This window comes from Schistocerca piceifrons, chromosome 2 (assembly GCF_021461385.2).
Source record: "Schistocerca piceifrons isolate TAMUIC-IGC-003096 chromosome 2, iqSchPice1.1, whole genome shotgun sequence".
NCBI lineage: Eukaryota > Metazoa > Arthropoda > Insecta > Orthoptera > Acrididae > Schistocerca > Schistocerca piceifrons.
Window position 1 is genome coordinate 604,603,443 of NC_060139.1, and position 23,495 is coordinate 604,626,937.

Below are 23,495 nucleotides of genomic sequence, written 5' to 3' on the forward strand. Positions count from 1 at the left end.
TCTGTATTCATCATGTAAGCTCCTTTGCATTGAAGTAGACTCCTCTGAAGCAAAATGTAGTTTCTAAAATCTTTTGATGAGTCCTGATTAAAATTTACCTTCCATCACGTGCTTTTCAGTTCCATATTTTTCGTACCGAAATATAAAGAGGTTCACTAAATTGAACCACTTGTTACTATGATTTAAATCTATGTTGTAGATTGTGGAAGAATTACGAGGCCAGATTATCCGAAGCGTCGTCACAGAATTCTATAACTGTCATTGTCTCCTACCTTTTCCGCTGAAGAAACAAACGAAATAACTTCAATACATACCGTAGATTTGATGGTGGGATGTGGCGCAGAGAACACTGGCCTCAAGATCTGGAGGACGACCGTTTAGTTACCCGTCCAGCCATACAGATTTGGGTTTTCCGTTATTTCACTAAATTGTTAAAGGCAAATGTCGGATTGGTTATTTCACAAAGGCACGGCAGATTTCCACCCCTAACCTTTCGTAATCCAAGCTTGTGCTCTAATAACCTCACTGCCGATGGGAAGTTAAGCTCTAACCTTCCTTCTTTTTTTAGGGTATTTTTGGTAAGGGCACGATCGATTTTGCCGCAGTGGTAACACCGGTTCTCCTCAGATCACCGAAGTTAAGCGCTCTCGGGAATGGCGAGCACATTGATGGACGAGTGTCCAGGTCTGGAGTCTCCAAAGTGTTGTTGGCATGTTGGGTGCACTCAGCCCTTGTGAGGCCTATTGAGGAGCTACTTGACTGAGAAGTTGCGACTCCGGTAACGAAATCTGACCACATGCCGCGCCATATCCACATCCAGTGACTGCTATCGACTAAGGATGACAGGGCGGTCGGTAGGTACCGTTAGGTCTTCCGAGGCCTGTTCGGACGGAGTTTGTTAAGTGTAAGATGCAATTTCAGTAGGAAGGGCCAACACTGTACCATCAAACTAGTGTAACATGATGTCGCGAATGAGAACATTTACCGTAAAGGTGGAGGCTAGCTGTGCAGCGAGTCTTTAACGACATTAAAACTTCAGTGATATTTCTATGTACTGTAATAGGAGCAACTGCAGTACGACTGCCGCGCGGTGTATCCGCGCGGTCTCAAGCGCCTTGGCACGGTTAGCGCGGCTCCTCCCGCCGGAGGTTCGAGTTCTCCCTCGGGCATGGGTGTGTGTGTGTGTGTGTGTGTGTGTGTTGTCTTTAGCAGAATTTAATTTAAGTTAGGTTAAGTAGTTTGTAAGCCTAGGGGCCGATGACCTCAGCAGTTTGGTCCCATAGGAACTTACCACAAAATCAAAATGCAGTGCGACTATATTGACTGTTGCAGGTTTGTCAGCTTCCTGGATTCTGTTATGAATCCAATTGTTATGACACAGTTCACTTTTGGCGTCATGGTTGCAGGAGTAACGCTCTTCCAAGCAACATACGTAAGTTAATGCCCTACTATTAAGTGAACGTTTCTACTAGTTTCGTTGTCAGAAGACGTTGTACTATTGGTCACTAAGGTTGTTAAATTGTTGATGATAGCTATCTGATATACGACTAGTGTAATTTCGGAATTATATTTGATTTTTTAAGTAAAAAGTACTCCAGTTACACAAAATTATTTCCAAAATGGTTATCGATTAAATCCCACCCCTCGAAACCGCTTTAAGCTGTGCACAGTTTATTATAGACTCTGACGGATTCAAGAAGCTTGAAAGTAAATTTTAACTTCACTCCTATGTTATGTAGAGAGCCTACGAAAAATTATAAAATTTACATTCTCACTCATTCAATGTACAATATATGCAGAGTAATTTACAAAGAAATTATGTATAATTTCTACATAGCACTTATTCACCATCTCCTAACAGAATGTTATAAACAAAATGAAAAATTTGCTATTGTACAGTGTGTTACAGGTAAAACGCTCAAGTCACAAATTTCCTGAAGCGTTTAAGATACCGTAAATCATCTTTCACCCGTATAAACTGAGAAAAACACTCACAAAGCTACGTACAAAATCTTTTCGTAGCGATTATAATTAAGAAAACACATAAATTTAAATTTTTCAGGCGGAACTTAGGCGTGACGCTACTACCCCTCAATGCGATTAATGGTTTCGGAGAAACTACAATATTTAAAAATTAATATTTATATGCTTTGTGCATGAAATCGATAGCTGCCTTGCACAGAAAGATCGCGTCAGTGCGATGGGGTGCTCCAACTTGACGCAGCTAAATAGAGTCTGCTTACAAAAGCACATTCGTGAAGAAAATCTTAATTTAAAACTGAAAGTAACGACATTTGGTTGCATGAGTTTGGACAGGCACACCAACTAGAAGGTGAAGGACGTGGCGTCTCAGGCTCATTCACCAGCTAACCGCGCTAACAATTCTGCTGTGCCACAGTTTTGAAAGAAAGTTGCACATAAAACAGAATGGACTTGTAAATCGCGGAACTGAGATAAAAACAACGTTACATAATAACTTCACGTCATGACAAACACACTTAAGCCGCAAATTACATCCGCAACAGCAACAGAAGGAAAATCACAAATAATGTGGTCATAAACACTTCCTTGAAATTACATTTATATCACATGGTGTTAGAATTTCTCACCGCCTGATACAAGTTTGCAGTCGCTATTGCAAAGAGTTCTAGACTGACAGGAGAGCTTCTTATGATATTAATGAGTGTGCTCCAATAATACGATTTTTTGCACTTGTTTTACCCGTTGAGGTTTCATTAACGAAGCAAGAACCAAACACGTAGTCTCCAATACTCCCACACCGAATGTTCACACTCCGTTGCCTCCGATGTTGCGGATCCTCAAGGAAAAATAAAGCAAACACTACGTGATTAAAAGTATCCGTACACCCCCAGAAACATACGTTTTTCATAATAGGTGCATTGTGCTGCCACCTACTGCCAGTTACTCCCCATCAGCGTCCTCAGTTGTCATTAGAATGGAGCGCTCCGCGGAACTCACGGATCGAACGTCGTCAAGTGATTGGGTGGCCCTTGTGTCATACGTGTGTACGTGAGATTTCCAAACTCCAAATATCACTTTGTCCAATGTTTCAGATGTGATAGTGAAGTGGAATGTGAGAAAAGCTGGATTTCATGGTCGAGCGGCTGCTCATAAGCCACACATCACGCCGGTAAATGCCAAACGACGCCTCGCTTGGTGTAGGGAGTGTAAACATTGAACTATTGAACAGTGGGAAAACGTTGTGTGGAGTGACGAATCACGGTACACGATGTGGCGATCCGATGGTAAGCGTGTGGGTGTGGCATATGCCCGCTGAACGTCATCTGCCAGCGTCTGTAGTGACAACATAAAATCCGGAGGCGGTGGTGTTATGGTGTGGTCGTGTTTTTCATGCAGGGGCTTGCACTCCCTGTTGTTTTGCGTAGCACTATCACAGCACAAGCCTACCTACATTGATGTTTTAAGAACCTTCTCGCTTCCCACTGTTGAAGAGCAATTCGGGGATGGCGATTGCACCTTTTAACACGATCAAGCACCTGTTCATAATGCACGGCCTGTGGTGGAGTGGTTACACGACAATAACATCCCTGTAACGGACTGGCCTGCACAGAGTTCTGACCTGAATCCTATAGAAGACCTTTGGGATATTTTGAAACTCCGATTTCGTGTCAGGCCTCACCATCCGACATCGATAACTCTCCTCAGTGCAGCACTCCACGAAGAATGGGCTGCCATTCCCCAAGAAACCTTCCAACAATTGATTGAACGTATGCCTGCGGGAGCGGAAGCTGTCATCAAGGCTAAGGATGGGCCAACACCATAATGAATTCCGGCACTCCGATGGAGGGCGCCACGAACTTAAAAGGCATTTTCAGCCAGGTGTACGGATACTTTTGATCACATAGTGTGTTTCCTACATTCAACTTTCCATGATTTGTAAAACTAGCTTCTTTGAAGAAAGAATGTATTGTTGTGATCTCGCATCAGAGTACAGAGTCTGTGTCGTCTGGCCACCAAGAGCTGTTCTATAGCGATTTGATCAAGGAATCCAGTTATATGGCACCTTCCGTGTATTGACATTTTACGACTGTGACGTGTGGGTATTGAAGATGGCATCAATGTAATGCCGGAACTGGTAGCATATAAGAAGTTCATAAAATAAATTTCTACAATACATAGGGCTGTTGGTAAATTATTGCATCCAGAAACTCATGAATCACTTTGGTGTTGTTGCTGTTGTGGTCTTCAGTCCTGAGACTGGTTTGATGCAGCTCTCCATGCTACTCTATCCTGTGCAAGCTTCTTCATCTCCGAGTATCTACTGCAACCTACATCCTTCTAAATCTGCTTAGTGTATTCATCTCTTGGTCTCCCTCTACGATTTTTACCCTCCACGCTGCCCTCCAATACTAAATTGGTGATCCCTTGATGCCTCAGAACATGTCCTGCCAACCGATCTCTTCTTCTAGTCAACTTGTACCACAAACTCCTCTTCTCCCCAATCCTATTTAATACCTCCTCATTAGTTACGTGATCTACCCATTTAATCTTCAGCATTCTTCTGTAGCACCACATTTCGAAAGCTTCTATTCTGTTCTTGTCCAAACTATTTATCGTCCATGTTTCACTTTCATACATGGCTACACTCCATACAAATACTTTCAGAAACGACTTTCTGACACTTAAATCTATACTCGATGTTAACAAATTTCTCTTCTTCAGAAGCGCTTTCCTTGCCATTGGCAGTCTACATTTTATATCCTCTCTACTTAGACCATCATCACTTATTTAGCTTCCCAAATAGCAAAACTCCTTTACTACTTTAAGTGTCTCATTTCCTAATCTAATTCCCTCAGCATCACCCAACTTAATTCGACTACATTCCATTATCCTCGTTTTGCTTTTGTTGATGTTCATCTTATATCCTCGTTTAAAGACATTGTCCATTCCGTTCAACTGCTCTTCCAAGAACTTTGATGTCTCTGACAGAATTACAATGTCATCGGCGAACCTTATAGTTTTTATTTCTTCTCCGTGGATTTTAATACCGACTCCGAAATTTTCTTTTGTTTCCTTCACTGCTTGCTCAGTATACAGATTGAATAACATCGGGGAGAGGTTACAATTCTGTCTCACTCCCTTCCCAACCACTGCTTCCCTTTCATGTCGGTCGACTCTTATAACTGTTATCTGGTTTCTGTAAAAATTGTAAATAGCTTTTCGCTCCCTGTATTTTACCCCTGCCACCTTCATAATATGAAAGAGAGTATTCCAGTCATCAATGCTGAAAACTTTCTCTAAGTCTGCAAATGATAGAAACGTAGGTTTGCATTTCCTTAATCTATTTTCTAAGGTAAGTTGTAGCGTCAGTATTGCCTCACGTGATTCAACATGTCTACGGAATCCAAACTGATCTTCCCCGATGTCGGCTTCTACCAGTTTTTCCATTTGTCTGTAAAGAATTCGCGTTAGTATTTTGCAGCCGTGGCTTATTAAACTGATAGTTCGGTAGTTCTCACATCTATCAACACCTGCTTTCTTTGGGATTCGAATTATTATATTCTTCTTGAAGTCTGAGGGTATTTCGCCTGTCTCTTGTATCTTGCTCACCAGATAGTAAGAGTTTTGTCAGAACAGGCTCCCCCAAGGCTGTCAGAAGTTCTAATGGAATGTTGTCTACTCCTGGGGCCTTGTTTCGACTCAGGTCTTTCAGTGTTCTGTCATACTCTTCACGCAGTACCATATCTCCCATTTCATTTTCATCTAAATCCGCTTCCATTTCCATAATATTGTCCTCAAGTACATCGCCCTTGTACAAACCCTCTATATACTCCTTCCATCTTTCTGATTTCCCTTCTTTGCTTAGAACTGGGTTTCCATCTGAGCTCCTGACATTCATACAAGTGGTTCTCTTTTCTTCAAAGGTCTCTTTAATTCTCCTGTAGGGAGTATCTACATTTCCCGTAGTTAGATCCTTGCCTTTGTCCTCTAGCCATCCCTGCTTAGCCATTTTACACTTCCTGTCGATCTCATTTTTGAGGCGTTTGTATTCCTTTTTGGCTGCTTCATTTACTGCATTTTTATAATTTCTCCTTTCATCAATTAAATTCAATATTTCTTCTGTTACCCAAGGATTTCTACAAGCCCTCGTCTTTTTATCTACTCGATCCTCTGCTGCCTTCACTACTTCATCCCTCAAAGCTACCCATTCTTCTTCTACTGTATTTCTTTCCCCATTCCTGTCAATTGTTGCATTAAGCTTTCCCTTAAACTCTGTACAACTTCTGGTTTAGTCAGTTTATCCAGGTCCCATCTCCTTAAATTCCCACCTTTTTGCAGTTTGTTCAGTTTTAATCTACAGTTCATAACCAATAGATTGTGGCCAGAGTCCACATCTGCCCCTGAAAATATCTTACAGTTTAAAAGCTGGTTCCTAAATCTCCAGGCTTCTTCCATGTATACAACCTTCTTTCATGATTCTTGAACCAAGTGTTAGCTATGATTAAGTTATGCTGTGTGCAAAATTCTACCAGGCGGCTTCCTCTTTCATTTCTTACCCCCGCCCTCCCCCCAGTCCATATTCATCTACTACGTTTCCTTCTCTCCCTTTTCCTACTATCGAGTTCCAGTCACCCATGACTATTAAATTTTCGTCTCCCTTCACTATCTGAATAATTTCATCATACATTTCATCAATCTGTTCGTCATCTGCGGAGCTAGTTAGCACATAAACTTGTATTACTGTGGTAGGTGTGGGCTTCGTGTCCATCTTGGCCACAACAATGCGTTCGCTATGCGGTTTGTAGTAGCTTACCCGCATTCCTATTTTCCTATTCATTATTAAACCTAATCCTGCATTACCCCTATTTGATTTTGTATTTGTAACCCTGTATTCACCTGACCAGAAGTCTTGTTCCTCCTGCCACCGAACTTCACTGATTCCCACCATATCTAACTTTAACCTATCCATTTCCATTTTTAAATTTTCTAACCTACCTGCCCGATTAAGGGATCTGACATTCCACGCTCCGATCTCTAGAATGCCAGTTTTCTTTCACCTGATAACGATGTCCTCTTGAGTAGTCCCCGCCCGGAGATCCAAATGGGGGACTATTTTACCTCCGTAATATTTCACCCAAGAGGTCGCCATCATCATTTAACCAAACAGTAAAGCTGCATGCCCTCGGGAAAAATTACCGCTGTAGTTTCCCCTTGCTTTCAACAGTTCGCAGTACCAGCACAGCAAGGCCGTTTTGGTTAGTGTTACAAGGCCAGATCAGTCAGTCATCCTGACTGTTGCCCCTGCAACTACTGAAAAGGCTGCTGCCCCTCTTCAGGAACCACACGTTTGTCTGGCCTCTCAACAGATACCCCTCTGTTGTGGTTGTACCTACGGTACGGCTATCTGTATCGCTGAGGTACGCAAGCCTCTCGACCAACGGCAAATTCCATGGTTCATGGTGGGGATCAGTTTGGTTATGAAGTATATAACCGGGAGTCTCTAGCTCTTTCGTTTTCTCAAGCGACGCTACTATACACGTAGCAATTGTCAAATGAGAGCTACATTTCATTCACATATTATATTTGTCAAATTAAGACACGACTGCACCTACAGAAAAGTCACACAATATTATGTAACGTTATTTCATTCGGGAAAATGGTATTTGTGTGCCTTGAATTGGGATTATCATACTTGATGAAACATAGGACCTATCCAGTTTCCAAGGTGCTTTGGTTGTTGCGGACGGTGTACAATTGGTTCCGGTCGGCCAGCGGCACTGAAGGGCCAATCTTCCACAACGTCAGCCACTCGTCGGTCTGCGATTGTGAAAAAGAAACCAGCAGACAATAAGTCAACAAGAGGCCAAAAAGCTTTAACAGTCGATCTTTGCTATCTGATTGTGCCTTCCTTTAAACGGTAGTTCAGTTACGGACTGTAACACAGACACCTCACGAAGAAGCGAAACGAACTAACTAGTCCGCAGCGATTTCAGAAAGGGGTCGAACATCAGTTTCGACTTAGAGCATTTCCAAACCCGACATTGGTCACAGTAGGCTTGCTTCAGTCTGTCTAACAGCACCCAACAAACGTTCGCACTTTCGCCAGAATCATCTGTCTACATGGCGGAGTTACTGGCTCCATAGAGGCTTTCTATTATGGCACACAGACATTCAAACCCGTACTGATCCCCACGACCTTATAAAGCATACTGCGGTTCAGTATTTGATAAAGAGGCAAACATGACTTAGACACGCATTGTGAATAGATATCTGTTCACTCTGAATGAAAGAATAGCATTCTCAATAATGAAACTGTCGATCGCCTCACCTAGAGGTGCATTACGGAAGGACAGTTATTCAACACCTCTCCATTACACTGGTCTCAAATCGGCGATTAAGGAAGCTGTTTATCACGACTGTAACTGTGAAAGGGACATATTCCATCACTATAAGGGCTGACACATGGCGACCATACAACCGAACGTCTGTTCTCAGCCACGGTTCTCCTTGGTGAAACTTAATATACGTCATGCGACTTCTATCATTCGCACGAGGCTGGGACGTAGGTGTTAACCCGTCCACCTAAACCAGTTAAAAATTATCGCTTCTGGACACAGCGATAGGGACAAAATGGCAGTGGCAGGTCTGAACCACATTATATTGACGTGCATCAAGCAGACTGCCGCTTAGGCGTTCCTGAAGAGGAAACTGGTTGCTAGGGGCTACCCCATACATACAAGTGACAAGCGTTATTTTACTGGTATGACATATGTAAGTACAAATTTCTCGTGAACTATTTAAAAGTCGCCTGTATCCAGCTTTAAACAATACGTTGCTATGGATCTCGTCTTCACATGGAACCAGCTTAGCTCGATAACAGGGTCGTAATTTTGTGTTCGTATTTTACATCACTAACTTATATTTGTACTTCTAACTTTCATCATTGTTCTATTGCAAAATTTACAATTCTCTTAAGTTGGCAGTATTTAACTACTTTTGGCTGTGTGTTACTCGTCATATTGTGTTTTTATTTTACGTTGGGAACTTATGTTTGTAATCACACTCTCATTACTATTCTACTGTGAAATCTGGAATTTTGTTAATCTGGTACTGTTGTAACTACTGCTAACTGTGTAGTAATTGCTGCCCAGAGGCGATATAAACAAATGAAAAACTGCCTCAGAAGTTTTATGGAATAAAATATGCTTATCATATGTAATTCGACGTGCTGAAATGTTGTAGCTGCGATCAGAAGCTCCTAGACACAATATCACGCAGATATTGCACACACATTTGCACAGTTTTACATGTAGTTGCAGCACAGCATTTCCCAATTCGGCTACTTGCAAAATGACAAACAGTTACTGAATTCAATGTACAGTCGATATACCGATGATACGCATCCAGTTGTATTAAACCAGTAGAAGTTGGGAAAAGTCCGAAACTAATCTAGGGGTACACAGAGAGTTCGACTTGATTTTGCGTTTATTCAGTAAACTATATTATTTGTTCAAGTTAAGAGTCACTGAGGCCAAAACACGCTGCGATGAATTTGTTTAACTGACAAGTTAGTATCAAGGAACATTAAATTTTTCCTGCACGACATAATTTCCCCTAACCCTCTCTGTCATCCTCTCGTGACGCAACTCATTCCTAGTCCTTTTCCCTTGGACAAATAGTGCCGCATTGCGCTACCTTATCGAAATTTCGTCAATCGCCACACCATTGCCTGCGTTGCCCGAAACAATTGAAAGTAATCTGGTTTAACAGGAGTTGGAACTGAGCAAATAAATACGAGTGTTCAGTCCACAGAATAGTATACATCTGCGGACAATCAGGACCTTCCAACAGACGAGGCCTGTCGTCACTGTATGAGAATGAACTGTCAGACATCCTACGAATGTCATATTTCATGGTCCAATGGAGGAATTTTCTAAGGTTTTGGTCCATTTTCTACCCATCTGCCGCAGTGAGTGCTACATACAGCTTCTAATATGACGATACAGCAAAATACAGTAGAGAGGACACAAAAATGGTCTTGTTCCATCACAAATTTCTCCTTTGGAATTCTTTGGTACCAGTGGAGCTAAGGTATTTAATGCTATGACAACATCGATTCCCTATATTGGTAACTCCTTTACTATCATTCACGCCCATTTCCACACCATGTAGTCACTACTACCATGCATTTATTCACATTTCAAAGTGAAATCGTGTTTTGATTACTTCTGCTGCTTTCGCATTTCTTGCATACTATCTTAATGGCATAAATTCTCTCTCTCTTTCTCTCTCTCTCTACCTGTGTGTGTGTGTGTGTACGTGTGTGTGTGTAATGTTCATACAATTTCTAGTGTTTCAGTAGAGCCTTATTTCGTGTCTTTTCTGCTAAAGGCACAAACTACTAAACCATAAGCACTAGATAGACACGCAAAGTACCATTAAAATTAGCTCTTCATACAAAAGCCCATTTGCGGATGTACTAAAATTGCATTGATGGTGTAGTTTGTTGAACAAAGAGACATACATAGTTTCTGTTTAGATGTAGCATAAGATCAGGACTATACTTCCGTTTCTTTGCAGAGTCCGAGCAACAGCACTATTTTCAAGTGTATCACATGGCTTCCCATGCCGAGCACTCAGATTTTTCTATACTGCTGGGGCGCCCACGACATCATGGACCAAGTAAGATATCCCATACATTTCTCTATTTAAGTCTAATTCTTCATTTCTACTTCCAGCAGCCGATTTTGCGAATGTGTCTTCTTCACAGCCCCGAGTATTTATGAGGTTAAGCCACGTAGCATCGACACCGGTGAGTCATACCAAGTCTGTTCGACGTTGTGTCCTTGTGTACATGTGCTGTTGGGTGGGTTTCCATTAACCACTATCCGCAAGTAGTGGACACTGTCGTTGACATACTGAGTGCCGATTTTTTGTGTCAAATTCAGCCAGTCTCGCAGAGACGGGCACTTAGTTGGTTAGTTAGTTACATGTTCATGTGCCTCTTTCCACGATATATTGTTTACTTTTTGCTATTTCCTCAGTGTTAATCTATTGTTCATAACTAATATATTGTGGGCAGAGTCAACATCTGGCACCTGGATATGTCTTACAATTAAAAATACGGTTCCGAAATCACTGTCTTACTAGTATATAATCAATATGAAACCTTCAGGTGTCTCCAGATTTCCTCCACAAATACAACTATCTTTCCCGATTCTTAAACCAAGTCTTAGCCATGATTAAATTGTCCTCTGTGCAAATTTCTTCTAGGCTACTTTCTATTTCATTCTTTTTTCCCCCGATCAATGTTCACGTATTATTTTTCCATCCGCTCCTTTTCCTAATATCGAATTCCTGTCCCGCATCACAATAAAATTTGCTTCCCCTTTAACTATCTGAATAAGTTCTTTTTTCTTATCTCGTCTTTCATTTCATCAACCTCTTCATCGTCTGCGGAGCTAGCTTTTTTATAAACTAGTACTATTTGATGGGTGTTGGCTTAATATCTATCTTGGCTACAATAACGCGTATACTATGGCTGTACTACCCCTGTTTGATTTTCTGTTTATGACCCTGTATTCCCCTTGACAGAGGTTCTGTTCCTCCTGACACCGAACTCACTGACTCCCACTACATATAATTTCAACCTGTCCGCTTCCCTTTTTAAATTTTCTAACTTCCTCATCCGATTAAGGGATCTAACATTCCACATACCTACCCGTAGAACACCATTTTGTGTCTACTTATGACGACATGCTCCTGAGTAGTCCCCAACCGGAGACGCGAATCAAAACTATTTTACCTCCGGAACATTTTACTAAAGAGGTTACTATCATTATTTAACCATACAATAGAGCTGCATGCACTCAGGAAATATTACGGCTTTAGTGTCTACTTGCTTCCAGCCATTCGCAGTACAAGCACAGCAAGACTTTCCTGGTTGATGATACAAGCCAGACCATTTTGTCATTGAGACAGTTGCCGGTGCAATTACTGCAAAGGCTGCTGCCCCTCTTCAGGAACCACATGTTTGTCTGGCCTCTCAATAGATACCCGTCTCTTGCGGTTGTACGTACGGTACGGCTATCTTTATCGCTGAGGCATGCAAACCATTCCATCAACGGCAAGGTCCATGGTTTGTGGCTTAGTTTCGTAATGATTCAGAAAGAGTTACCCAGAAGAGCCTAGTTCTAATTTAGTTTACGTGTCAGGCAGTTAATACCCTTGGACAAGTGATCGCAGAGTCTGATAGCAGCATTATTCCTCCTTTTTGAGCTAAAGTCAGGCAGTAGTAGCCAACCGCGACGGACGCAGCAACAGATAAGTAAACCGCTTTTGTGACAAAAAAAGGTTCAAATGTTTGTGAAATCTTTTGGGGCTTAACTGCTTAGGTCATCAGTACCTAAGCTTACACACTACTTAACCTAAAATATCCTAAGGACAAACACACACACCCATGCCCGAGGGAGAACTCGATCCTCCGCCGGAACCAGCCGCACAGTCCATACTTTTGTGACATTTACGAATTGCTAACCAGGAAGGAGTTTTATTATATCGTCTGTGTGCTTTAGTAGTTTAGTTTCTTGCGTTACTGTGTGTAAATTTAAAATCTAATAGCGTCAGTTCTCGTGTTTTCGTTTGCGTCAGAAAGTAAACTGGTTTTGTGACATATTACAAGTTCCTTATCAGGGGCAAATTATTTAGTTTTTATCTGAGTGCTTCGGTAGTTAAGTTCTTGAATGCGTATCACTAGAAACTGTTCGTGCGTTTTCGTCAGGGTCTACATTAGAGTTGCGCAGCACGTGCCAATAGTCCGTTTATCTGCGTAGTTTAGTTTTCCACGGTTTTTGGTATGGACAGTTTCTGCGATTGTTGCGTGCAAATGCGAGTCCAGTTGGTGACACTTCGCTCTCAGCTTCAGGCTGTGATGGCTTCGGTTACACAGCTTGAGGCTGCAGTGGATGGGCACCACTGTTGTGGGCCGGCCGTGAGGATCCAACGGACGTCCAGTGCGTCAGAGTCCTCCGATCGGTCCTCACCGGTGGCCAGCCCAGTTACTGCTCGCACTGAGGCTGACCGCTCACCTGTGGTCGAGTGGGAGGTCCCCCGGGGCGAAGCAGGCAGTGAAAGACTTCCCAGGCGGCCGCACGTAAGGCCTCCCCGGTTTGTCTGACAAACAGGTTCCAGGCGCTGTATGTGGCTGACACTGTCGCTGAGCATGATGCTGTCGCCTGTCCCGTTTCAGAGGAAACCACTCAGCCTGCAAGATCCGGGCAATCGCAGAGGGTGGGACTATTGGTAGTTGGGAGCTCCGGCGTTAGGCGCGTTATGGCGCCCCTTAGGGACTTGGCTGACAAGGAAGGTAAGAAAAACAAAGTCCAATCCGTGTGCATACCGGGTGGAGTCATTCCAGATGTGGAAAGAGTCCTCCCAGATGACATGAAGAGCACAGGGTGCAGCCAACTGCAGGTGGTTGCTCACGTCGGTACCAATGATGTGTGTCACTTTGGATCAGAAGAGATTCTCTCTGGTTTCGAGCGGCTAACAGAAGTGGTAAAGGCTACCAATCTTGCTTGCAAGATGAAAGCAGAGCTCACCATTTGGAGCATAGTCGACAGCACCGACTGCGGACCTCTGGTACAGAGCCGAGTGGAGGGTCTTAATCAGAGGCTCAGACCGTGTAGGCTGCAGATTCTTCGACTTGCGCCAAAGGGTGGTTGGATTTCGGGTTCCGCTGAGTAGATCAGGTGTCCACAATACGCACGAGGCGGCTACACGGGTAGGAGGAACTGTGTGGCGTGGACTGGGCGGTTTTTTAGGTTAGAGGGTCTCGGGAAAACAAAAGATGGGCATCAATCACAAAAGGTGCAGGCTGAACACAGTAAGAACATAGATACAGAAACCATTGGTATAACAGTTGTAAATTGTGGTAGCTGTGTTGAGAAAGTACCAGAGCTCCAAGTGCTAATAGAAAGCACTGATGCTCAAATCGTTATAGGCACTGAAAGCTGGCTAAAGCAGAATATAAGCTCAGCCGAAATTTTTGCGAAGAACCTAACGGTGTTCCAAAAAGATAGCCTAAACACGGTTGGCGGTGGCGTGTTTGTTGCTGTTAGAGGTATGTAGTTTAACCTGTCGCGAAATTGAAGTAGATACTTCCTGTGAGTCAGTGTGGGCACAGGTTATTTTTGGCAACCGGAATAAAATAACAACTGGATCCTTTTACCGACGTCCCAGTTCAGATGATACAGTTGCTGAAAGGTTCAAAGAAAACTTGAGTTTGATTTCAAACAACCTGACTCATACGGTAATAGTTGGTGGTGACTTTGATTTATCCTCGATATGTTGGCGAAAATACATGTTTAATTCCGTAGGTACGCATAAAATATTATCCGAAATTGTGCTAAATGCATTCTCTGAAAATTATTTCGAGCAGTTAGTTCATGAGCTCACGCGATTAGTAAACGGTTGTGAAAACATACTTGACCTCTTAGTAACAAGTAATCCTCAGTTAATAACCAGGACCAAAACCGATAGAGGAGGGTTGTCGTAGCAAGACTGAATATTGTAATCCCCAAATCCTCGAACAATAAGCGAAACATATACCTATTCAAAAAAGCAGGTAAAAATATGCTTGACGCCTTCCTGAGAGACAATCTCCACTCATTCCAAATTAATATTATAAGTGTAGACCGGATGTGGCTTAAATTCAAAGATATAGTATCGGCAGCAATTGAGAGGCTTGTACCAAACAAACTAACAAACGACGGAGCTGATCCTCTGTGATGCACAAAACGGGTTAGAACACTGTTGAACAAACAACGAAACAAACATACCAAATTTAAACAGACACTAAATCTCCAAGATTGTCCATCATTTACAGACGCTCGAAATTTAGCGCGAAGATCAACGCGAGACGTCTGTAACAGTTTCCACAACTAAACTTTGTCGCGAAACCTGGCAGAAAATCCAAAGAGATTCTGGTCGTATGTGAAGAGTGTTAGCGGCAAGAAACAATCAATGCCTTCTACGCGCGATAACAATGGAGATACTATCGAAGACAGTGCTGCCAAGGCCCTAAAGAAAATGTTCCATAATTCGAATCGAGAACAGCGGCCAACATGAGTAACGTAGAAGTAAATATCCTCAGAGTAGTGAAGCAACTTAAGTCAGTTAATAAAAGCAAGTCTTCTGGTCCAGATTGTATACCAATTAGGTTCCTTTCGGAGTATGCTGACGCATTAGCTCCATACTTAACAATCATATACAACCGTTCGCTCGACGAAAGATCCGTAGCCAAGGACTGGAAAGTTCCACAGGTCACACCAATATTCAAGAAAGGTAGTAGGAGTAATCCACTAAATTACAGAGCCATATCGTTAACGTCTATATGCAGCAGGATTTTGGAACATATAATGTGTTCGAACATTATGAATTACCTCGAAGGAAACGGTCTATTGACACACAGTCAACATGGGTTTAGGAAACATCGCTCCTATAAACACAACTAGCTCTTTATTCACATGAAGTGCTGAGTGCTATTGACAAGGGATTTCAGATCGATTCCGTATTCCTGGATTTCCGAAAGGCTTTTGACACTGTACCACACAAGCGGCTCGTAGTAAAATTGCGTCCTTATGGAATATCGTCTCGGTTATGTGACTGAATTTGCGATTTCCTGTCAGATAGGTCACAGTTCGTAGTGATTGACGGAAAGTCATCGAGTGAAACAGAAGTGATTTCTGGCGTTCCCCAAGGTAGTGTTATAGGCCCTTTACTGTTCCTTATCTATATAAATGGTTTGAGAGAAAATAAGAGCAGCCGTCTTCGGTTGTTTGCTGATGACGCTGTCGTTTATCGACTAATAAAGTCTCAGAAGATCAAAGCAAACTGTAAAACGATTTAGAAAAAATATCTTAATGGTGCGAAAAGTGTCAGTTTACCCTAAATAACGAAAAGTGTGACGTCATCCACATGAGTGCTAAAAGGAACTCGTTAAACTTCGGTTACACGACAAATCAGTCTAATCTAAAGGCCGTAAATATCTAGGTATTACAATTACGAAAAACTTAAATTGGAAAGGACACACAGAAAATGTTGTGGGAAGGCTAACCAAAGGCTGCGTTTTATTGGCAGTACACATAGAAAATGTAACAGACCTACTAAGGAGACTACCTACACTACGCTTGGCCGTCCTCTTTTAGAATACTGCTGCGCGTTGTGGGATCCTTACCAGGTAGGACTGACGGAGTACATCGAAAATGTTCAAAGAAAGGCAACTCGTTTTGTATTATCGCGATATATGGGAGAGATTGTCACAGAAATGATACAGGATTTGGGTTGGAAGTCATGAAAATAATCTTCTCACGAAGCTCCAATTACCAACTTTCTCCTCCGAATGCGAAAATATTTTGTTGACACCGACCTACATTGGGCGGAACGATCACTACGATAAAATAAGAGAAATCAGAGCTCGTACGGGAAGATATAGGTGTTCATTCTCCCCGCGCGCTATACGAGATTGGAATAATAGAGAATTGTGAAAGTGGTTCGATGAACCCTCTTCCAGGGACTTGAATGTGATTTGCAGACTATCCATGTATATGTAGAAGATGATTTTGATGATCTGTGTGGTTTAAGAAGCTCTGAAAATATATTTCTATAATCTAAATTACTTCAATAATCATCATAAAAATATATGCAGTCTATAATAAATGAAGTGTGACATACATTTTTCTGTATTTCTTTTTGTTACGTATGATGAGAGGCAAATTTTAGCTGCACACTATTTTTTCTAACAAAATGAAGTGATTTATACGCCAAACGTCTTGGACAGTTCACAGAAAACACTGAATGGTGCTTTTTTTTTATTGAATCCTTGTAAACTATGGCGAGTGACATATTTATAGCACTATCGGTTTAGTATCTGTTTTGAAATCAAAATTAAGAACTGCAAAATATATTATTATTACCGAGATGGAGTAGTATTTTCTAGAGTAAATTACTTTCTCAAAAAATTTTAAAAAGACTTCAGCAATGAAACAAATCAGTAATTACTAACTCTTATCATTTCTCATATAATGGGGATTAATTATTACAGATGTTAATCTATATGAAAAAGTGTATCCTGATTTAATGATGAATTAAATCTCTTAGAGAGTATGATGCTTACTATATTACGCATCTCTGGAACTTTATTGACAAGACTATCAGCTCTGTATCGGTTTTATTTTAGAGACAGGTTACTATTTTCTTAACTTCAGGTGATGAAGTGTGTGAGAGAATCAGATTACTAAATTTTAAGGAAGTTGCTTTCTCGATACTTTACTTTGACTTTTTTGCTGCACTTTATGATACTACAGTCTTTGCGAGAATAGCAAATGATACTTTTTAATATCTGTTACCTGTAAATCACCTTCTTCCAGACACTTAAATGTGATTTGCAGAGTGTCCATATATATGTAGATGTGAAACCTCTCCATTCAAATCAATAGGTATGTAATTTTGTTGTGCTAACTTTGTTTGCTCTGTTTCTTGTTTATAAATTTTCATTTTGTATTTGTGAGATAATATAATCTTATTAGAGATCCATGGCTCTTTGTAAGCTATTTAATGTCCTTTCTAATTAATGTGCTGGGAAAATCACTTTCAAATATCGATACATACGTATTTGAAATACGTTAAACTTGGCATCGATCTTTTGTTGCCAGCAAGTGTTACAGATGTCTTCCTTCTTCAATTACTTCATATGCTCCTTACTAGAATCGTTAAATTTTTCTAACCGGTTACCAGAGTGATTTCTCAGTACTGCGACAATGTCCCATTTATTCTAATTACCTGCACTTCATAATCTGAGAGTCGATAACTAATTGCATACATATTTATTTGCTTGAGTTAAATTTTTTCTATAACAAAGTTATCAATATGTGTTGTAATGTCTTGATCCAAATATATTAGGAAATTAATATAATTGTATGATGAAATATTGTTTCTTGTTATACATCCTCTCAGAATCCGTCGAGACACTGTCCTGAAAACACACACCATTATTTATTTATCGTTGTCTAACATGTAACATAATGGAGACACGTTGGTGGTTTCATGGTTATTACAATTTAAGCAGCAAGACGAATGTCAAATACACCGGCATATAGAGGAACTGGATCGAATAAACTATGTTGGAATCTACGTATCAAGGGCAACAAGCACTGCATATCATAAATTTTAAGTCCCAAGGTTCTGTCTCCACATCGGCGAACTCCGCGAGGCAATGTAACACGCAGACAATTGCGGCAAGAGATACGCAATTCTTTTTTGTAGTACGATGGCTGCTAAAGTTTTTATTACTTTTACCTTCGCATGAAATGTGGTTTTGATCAATATGGGATGAAGTTGATTCAACAATCCTCTATCTCTTACTGTTAAGGATTTATGTATTTAAATACAAACCTAATGCATGGATTTTTGTCGTAGCATACCCAAGCTCTGTTTAATTCATTACCATGACATTTATGCGTTCTAATTAAAACATATGGGGGCTTCACACGTTTTCAAATTCTCAAGGTCTGCGATAATTTACTGTTCCTAAAATATAATCATTTGTCTTTTGTCTTGTACCTTATCTGTGGATAATGATCAACCATATCATATGCGACAGTCTTAGCTTTGCAGTGTTCACAAGTCTTACTGTAATGTAGATCTTTGTGAACAAATAAAAATACCAAAATGTAAAAGTTATAGCTCTGTAACTACAAAGAACATGCAGTCGAACCTCTCAACGAAATTACGCTGCAGTTGATCTGAAACAGAGTAAATATCGTGTAAGAGTTCCTAACATATACATATAGTTACTTATTGGGTACAAGTAAATTATTTTGTATCAAAACTCCTAGTCCACAATCATACAATTCACCCATTTCTTAAGTTTTTTTTACTTTACCATGCTCTGATTTTATTTTATAGCCAAATCGCTTGATCCTACTTCAGATTACCTTACTATAGATTAACAAAGTGTTCTTCAGTGTTCCCCTGAAAATGAATAACGGCGTTAGATCAGGAGATGTGGGTGCCACTCCAATTCCTCGTCGGCCTATCAACCTTCCAAAAAAATTAATATTACATCCAGGAGCTGCCGCATGTCACGATGGTAATGCGACGGTGTACGGTCTCATAGGAAAAAAAAGAAAACAAGAAAAAAAAAAAACACAATCTTCATCTCGGCACATTAGGTGGATAGCTGGTACAGTTTATTTCTGCGACATGGTAAGGTACTTCACAGCTGTCACTGTTCCTTCGAAAAACAGTGGTCCTACAGGTTCTCTGACGCAGGATAATAACAACTTGTTCTTCCGCAACCTGGGATTTACCTCTCGTCCAGCACACACAGCTACGGCGCTTGACGGTTCCATTCAGTTTAATGCCTTATCGGACGGTACAATGACATGTTGAGAAGTGTCCAAGCAGCGTGCCTCAACTCTTCTCATTGCGCATAACGTTATTAAGAAAATTAGCTTCATTTTCGTATTTATAGACAATTCGATATGCAAATTAATTATGTGCCAATTTAATCTAATCTAAATCGGGGAGACAGACGATACTCATGTTTACAGTGAGGTGAAAGTCTCATGATGTACTTCCTAATATCGTGTCGGACCTCCTTTTGTGCAGCTTAGTGCAGAAACTCGACATGGCATGGACTCAACAAGTCGCTGGAAGTCCCCTGCAGAAATACTGAACTGTGCTGCCTCTATAATCGTCAATAACTGCGAAAAATTCACCGGTGCTGGATTGAACTAATCACTCGATTATGTCCCATAATGTTCAACTGGATTTACATCGGATCATATGGGTGGCCAAATCATTAACTCAAATTTTCTAAATTGCTCTTCAAACCAATTGAGAACAGTTGCGGCCCGGTGACATGGCGCATTATCATCCATGAAACGTCCATCGTTGTTTGGGACTTGAAGGCCGTGAATGGCTGCAAATGGTCTTCAAGCAGCTGAATAAAACAGCTACCAGTCACTGACCGAGTCCGTTCCATGTAAACACAGCCCACACCATTATGGAGCCACCACTGTTTTTCACGGTGCCTTGTTCACAACGGGGGTCCATTGTTTCGTGAGATCTGTACCACATTCGAATCCTACCATCAGATCTTCTCTCAGCCGAACAGGCCACGATATTCCAGTCGTCAAGCAGCCAACAAATGCCGTCACGAGCCCAAGAGAGGCGCTACAGGCGATGTGACGTCATACTGTTAGCAAAGGCACAAACGTTGGTCGTGTGCAGCCGTGCCCAAATAAAGCCATACTTCACCGCAGCACCCTAACGGGTACGTTCGTCATACGTCCCACATTGATTTCAGCGGCTATTTCACTCATTGTTGCTTATCTGTTGGCACTGACAACTCTCCACAAACATCGCTGCTCTGGGTCCTCAAGTGAAGTTCGTCGGCCACTGCGTTGTACGTGGTGGGAGGTATCGCCTGAAATGTGGTATTCTGGGTACACTTTTGACGCCGTGGATTGCGGAAGACGGAATTCCAAAACGTAATGCGCCATGCGTCTAGCTCCAACTGCTATTCCCCGTTCAAAGCCTGTTAACTCCCGTCGTGCGTCCATAATCACGTCTGAAACCTTTTCACATGAATCAACTAAGTACAAATGGCAGCTCCGCCAATGCATTGCACTTGTATACCTGATGCACGTGATGCTACCACCATCTTTATATTTGCATGTCGCTATCCCATGACTCTTATCACCCCATTGTATTTACAATTGCAGTACAACACAAGTGATGATGTGGGTGATTTCTTCGGCTGCCTTCATCTCTGCATTTGTAGACATATCTTGTATATGCATTGAGTATGAGCTGTGTCAGTCTCAGAGCAGAACGTTGAAACAGAAGTACCGAACGAATCTCTCACTGGCTCAAGAGGTAGAGGAAGCACCGGCTCTTGCGTATGGAAGATATTTGCTGAGCCACGAGCTGACTGTTATGCCGCCCGCTTCCTGGAGATTTGTCGGGTCACACGCCTCCACCTGACATGTTTACTGTTATCGATCTCTGCAAAACGTTTCTCAGCTAGAAGGAGGATGCTTAAACAACATGGACTGTTCACTGTTCTTTGATTCATTCTTAACAGGAACTTTCTGTAGCAGATACAGATCTTAAAAGCTTCCTAAAATACACCAGCAGTCTCTGGAAACAATGGTTACAAGATTCGGCCGCCGGTTCGGCACCTAGCGTAACATTTTTTCTTATTTTTATGTTCCGACGATCGAAAATAGCACGCCAAAAGTGATCCTTTTGGGTTTGTTGAAACTAGTAACATTAATTTTTCAGACGCAATTATTTGAAACTAGGACATTAGTACACTTGACTGGGACGTCCGCAGTTTCCCTACGTTGCTGGGTGTACAGCTGCGTCAGCATAATTGTTTCATTGGCGGAACACCAAATGTAATTTTTCTGATTGGCAGCTGCTAATTTGAGGAGTTCCGTTCCTAGAACGGACGCACCCTACACTCTTTAGACACTTCGGATTGTACTCCTGCACACTTCTGGTGCACACCTCATCCGAGGGCGATGCAGCAGTTCTGTACACACAGGCGCACTTAGCGAGCCATCGGCACCACCAGTAGCTAGCGGATTCATACTTCAAGAATGGTGAGATTTACGGGTGTCACCGGCAGTACAGAGCGCCTTGAACCATCCATACTTCCACTGTTACATTCAACGTCTCAGTAGATAGGCACAGCTTGACAACAGCTTCTTTTCCAACCATGATATGCAATTACTGTTGTCGTTTCATGGAGTTTCGTTAGTGAATTTTTGACATGGTAGTGAGCTCGACTTACTATTATGTGCTTCCATTTCCTAAACTTTATCAACCATAGGTCAAGCCAGTTTCTTTTCTTTTTCGTTTATTACTAGTGTTTGTTACATCCTGAGTAAGTTCTTTATTGAATTATTTGACAATGTTTACTGTTAATAAACTCAGGGATTTGTATTTGAATTTGATGTTATAGTTAATCACACCTTTGCATAATTACTGAAAATCTGTGATTATCCATGCATTTATCCATGGGTGAACCAAAAATTTGTGTTTTTAATTCCGTTTCAGATATTCAAATTAGTATGGCTCTTATTTTTTATTTGCAACGTACTCCATTACAATTTTTCTAATACTACATGTACAGTACGTGTTGTACGTGTGTCGGTGTGTTTTGACCATGATAAAATGGCGAGGGTGAAATGCGGTGCTGGCACATAGCCTGCTCCTCCCGAATAGCACCAAAGGGGCCGCCAAGCTTAAAGTCCACATACGACGGACCGATCATCGTCAACTATGTCACATGTTCTCACATCACGAGACACTGCGGAGGGTTTAATGTTTAAACCAGGACACTGGCGAAACGTGTGGTGATCAAGAACTTAACACCACCACCTACCCAACCCTTTCCGATCAAATACTGCCACGAAAGTTTCTTCCACAACCATAATTCGAACTGCCTTAAACCTGGTCGAGCGACAACGCACAAGCCTGGCGTTAGCGTCTTCGACCACAGAGGCGGGCAAAGCCGTAGGTAGGTGACGAGCTAACATCTTTAATCTCTCCGTAAAAGAGGGGGAAGGGGGGGGGGCGGAGAGCAGTCCGCATAATTAGGTGAGCCCCACCTGTGATTTTGGGCATTTGCGTGGTCTGTCGTGAAGTAAGAAACAGTCAACTGACAACAATGATTTGATCTTAGTCAGAATTTTTCTTTTCTTTCGTTTCATAATGTTTGAGATACGTTAGAACTAGGATTTTATAATTTTCGTTTAAATTTATGGCGCCAACACTTAACACAGAGATTTTCCTTATGGTTTTCTCTTCTTTTGTGGATTATATTCCACATTCAGTGAATGCCGGCCTCGATATCAGCGTTGTATCTTTTGGATGTATATGTGTGTTATGCACTTTTTGTTCTATTTGCGATTTTTATCTTGGTGGGTTTTCACAAACGCATTTGAGTAGTTCGTGGTTTTAATGAGAACGTGAAGACCGACGGTCGTTAGCAAGGGTTTAGGCCAAAGTTGATCAAGTAAGAAACATGAGGATAAGAATTGGTAGATACTGGCGAGGAGCAGATACGTTTTTCATGGAATTAGCGAGCACTCTTGGTAATGATAGCAAGGATGAGGTCACGGTCGCCTCACGTCATGCTAAAGCTACAGTAAAAAAAAAAAAAAAAAAAAAAAAAAAAAAAAAAAAAAAAAAAAAAAAAAAAAATTATTGAGGAGAAAGATAGGCCGGACACGCTGCCACAGAAACATACTCGATTTTGTTTGCGGATGTTAACTCCAAGTAGAAGATAGGAGCAGGAAGGCATAGATTTTACTGTGTTACAGTTTTCGACAGGAATCAATGAGAGGAAAGTAAGACTAGAAAAGATGATTGCAGGAATTTGACACAAAAATTGGATGAGTTTAGGAAGAGGTAAGAAAAGAAAGGCTAGGAAGGAG

At 41.5% G+C, this 23,495-nt stretch overlaps 1 protein-coding gene across 1 annotated transcript in view; it reads left to right on the forward strand.

Annotated features, from left to right (window-relative positions):
• Positions 1 to 23,495, forward strand: part of LOC124775648 (odorant receptor 7a-like) — a 38,191-nt gene that overhangs the window by 11,797 nt on the left and 2,899 nt on the right. Inside the window, exon 2 of the mRNA XM_047250476.1 lies at positions 1,333 to 1,432. Coding sequence (XP_047106432.1) covers positions 1,333 to 1,432 — 100 coding nt within the window. The remainder of the gene's footprint in view (positions 1 to 1,332; positions 1,433 to 23,495) is intronic.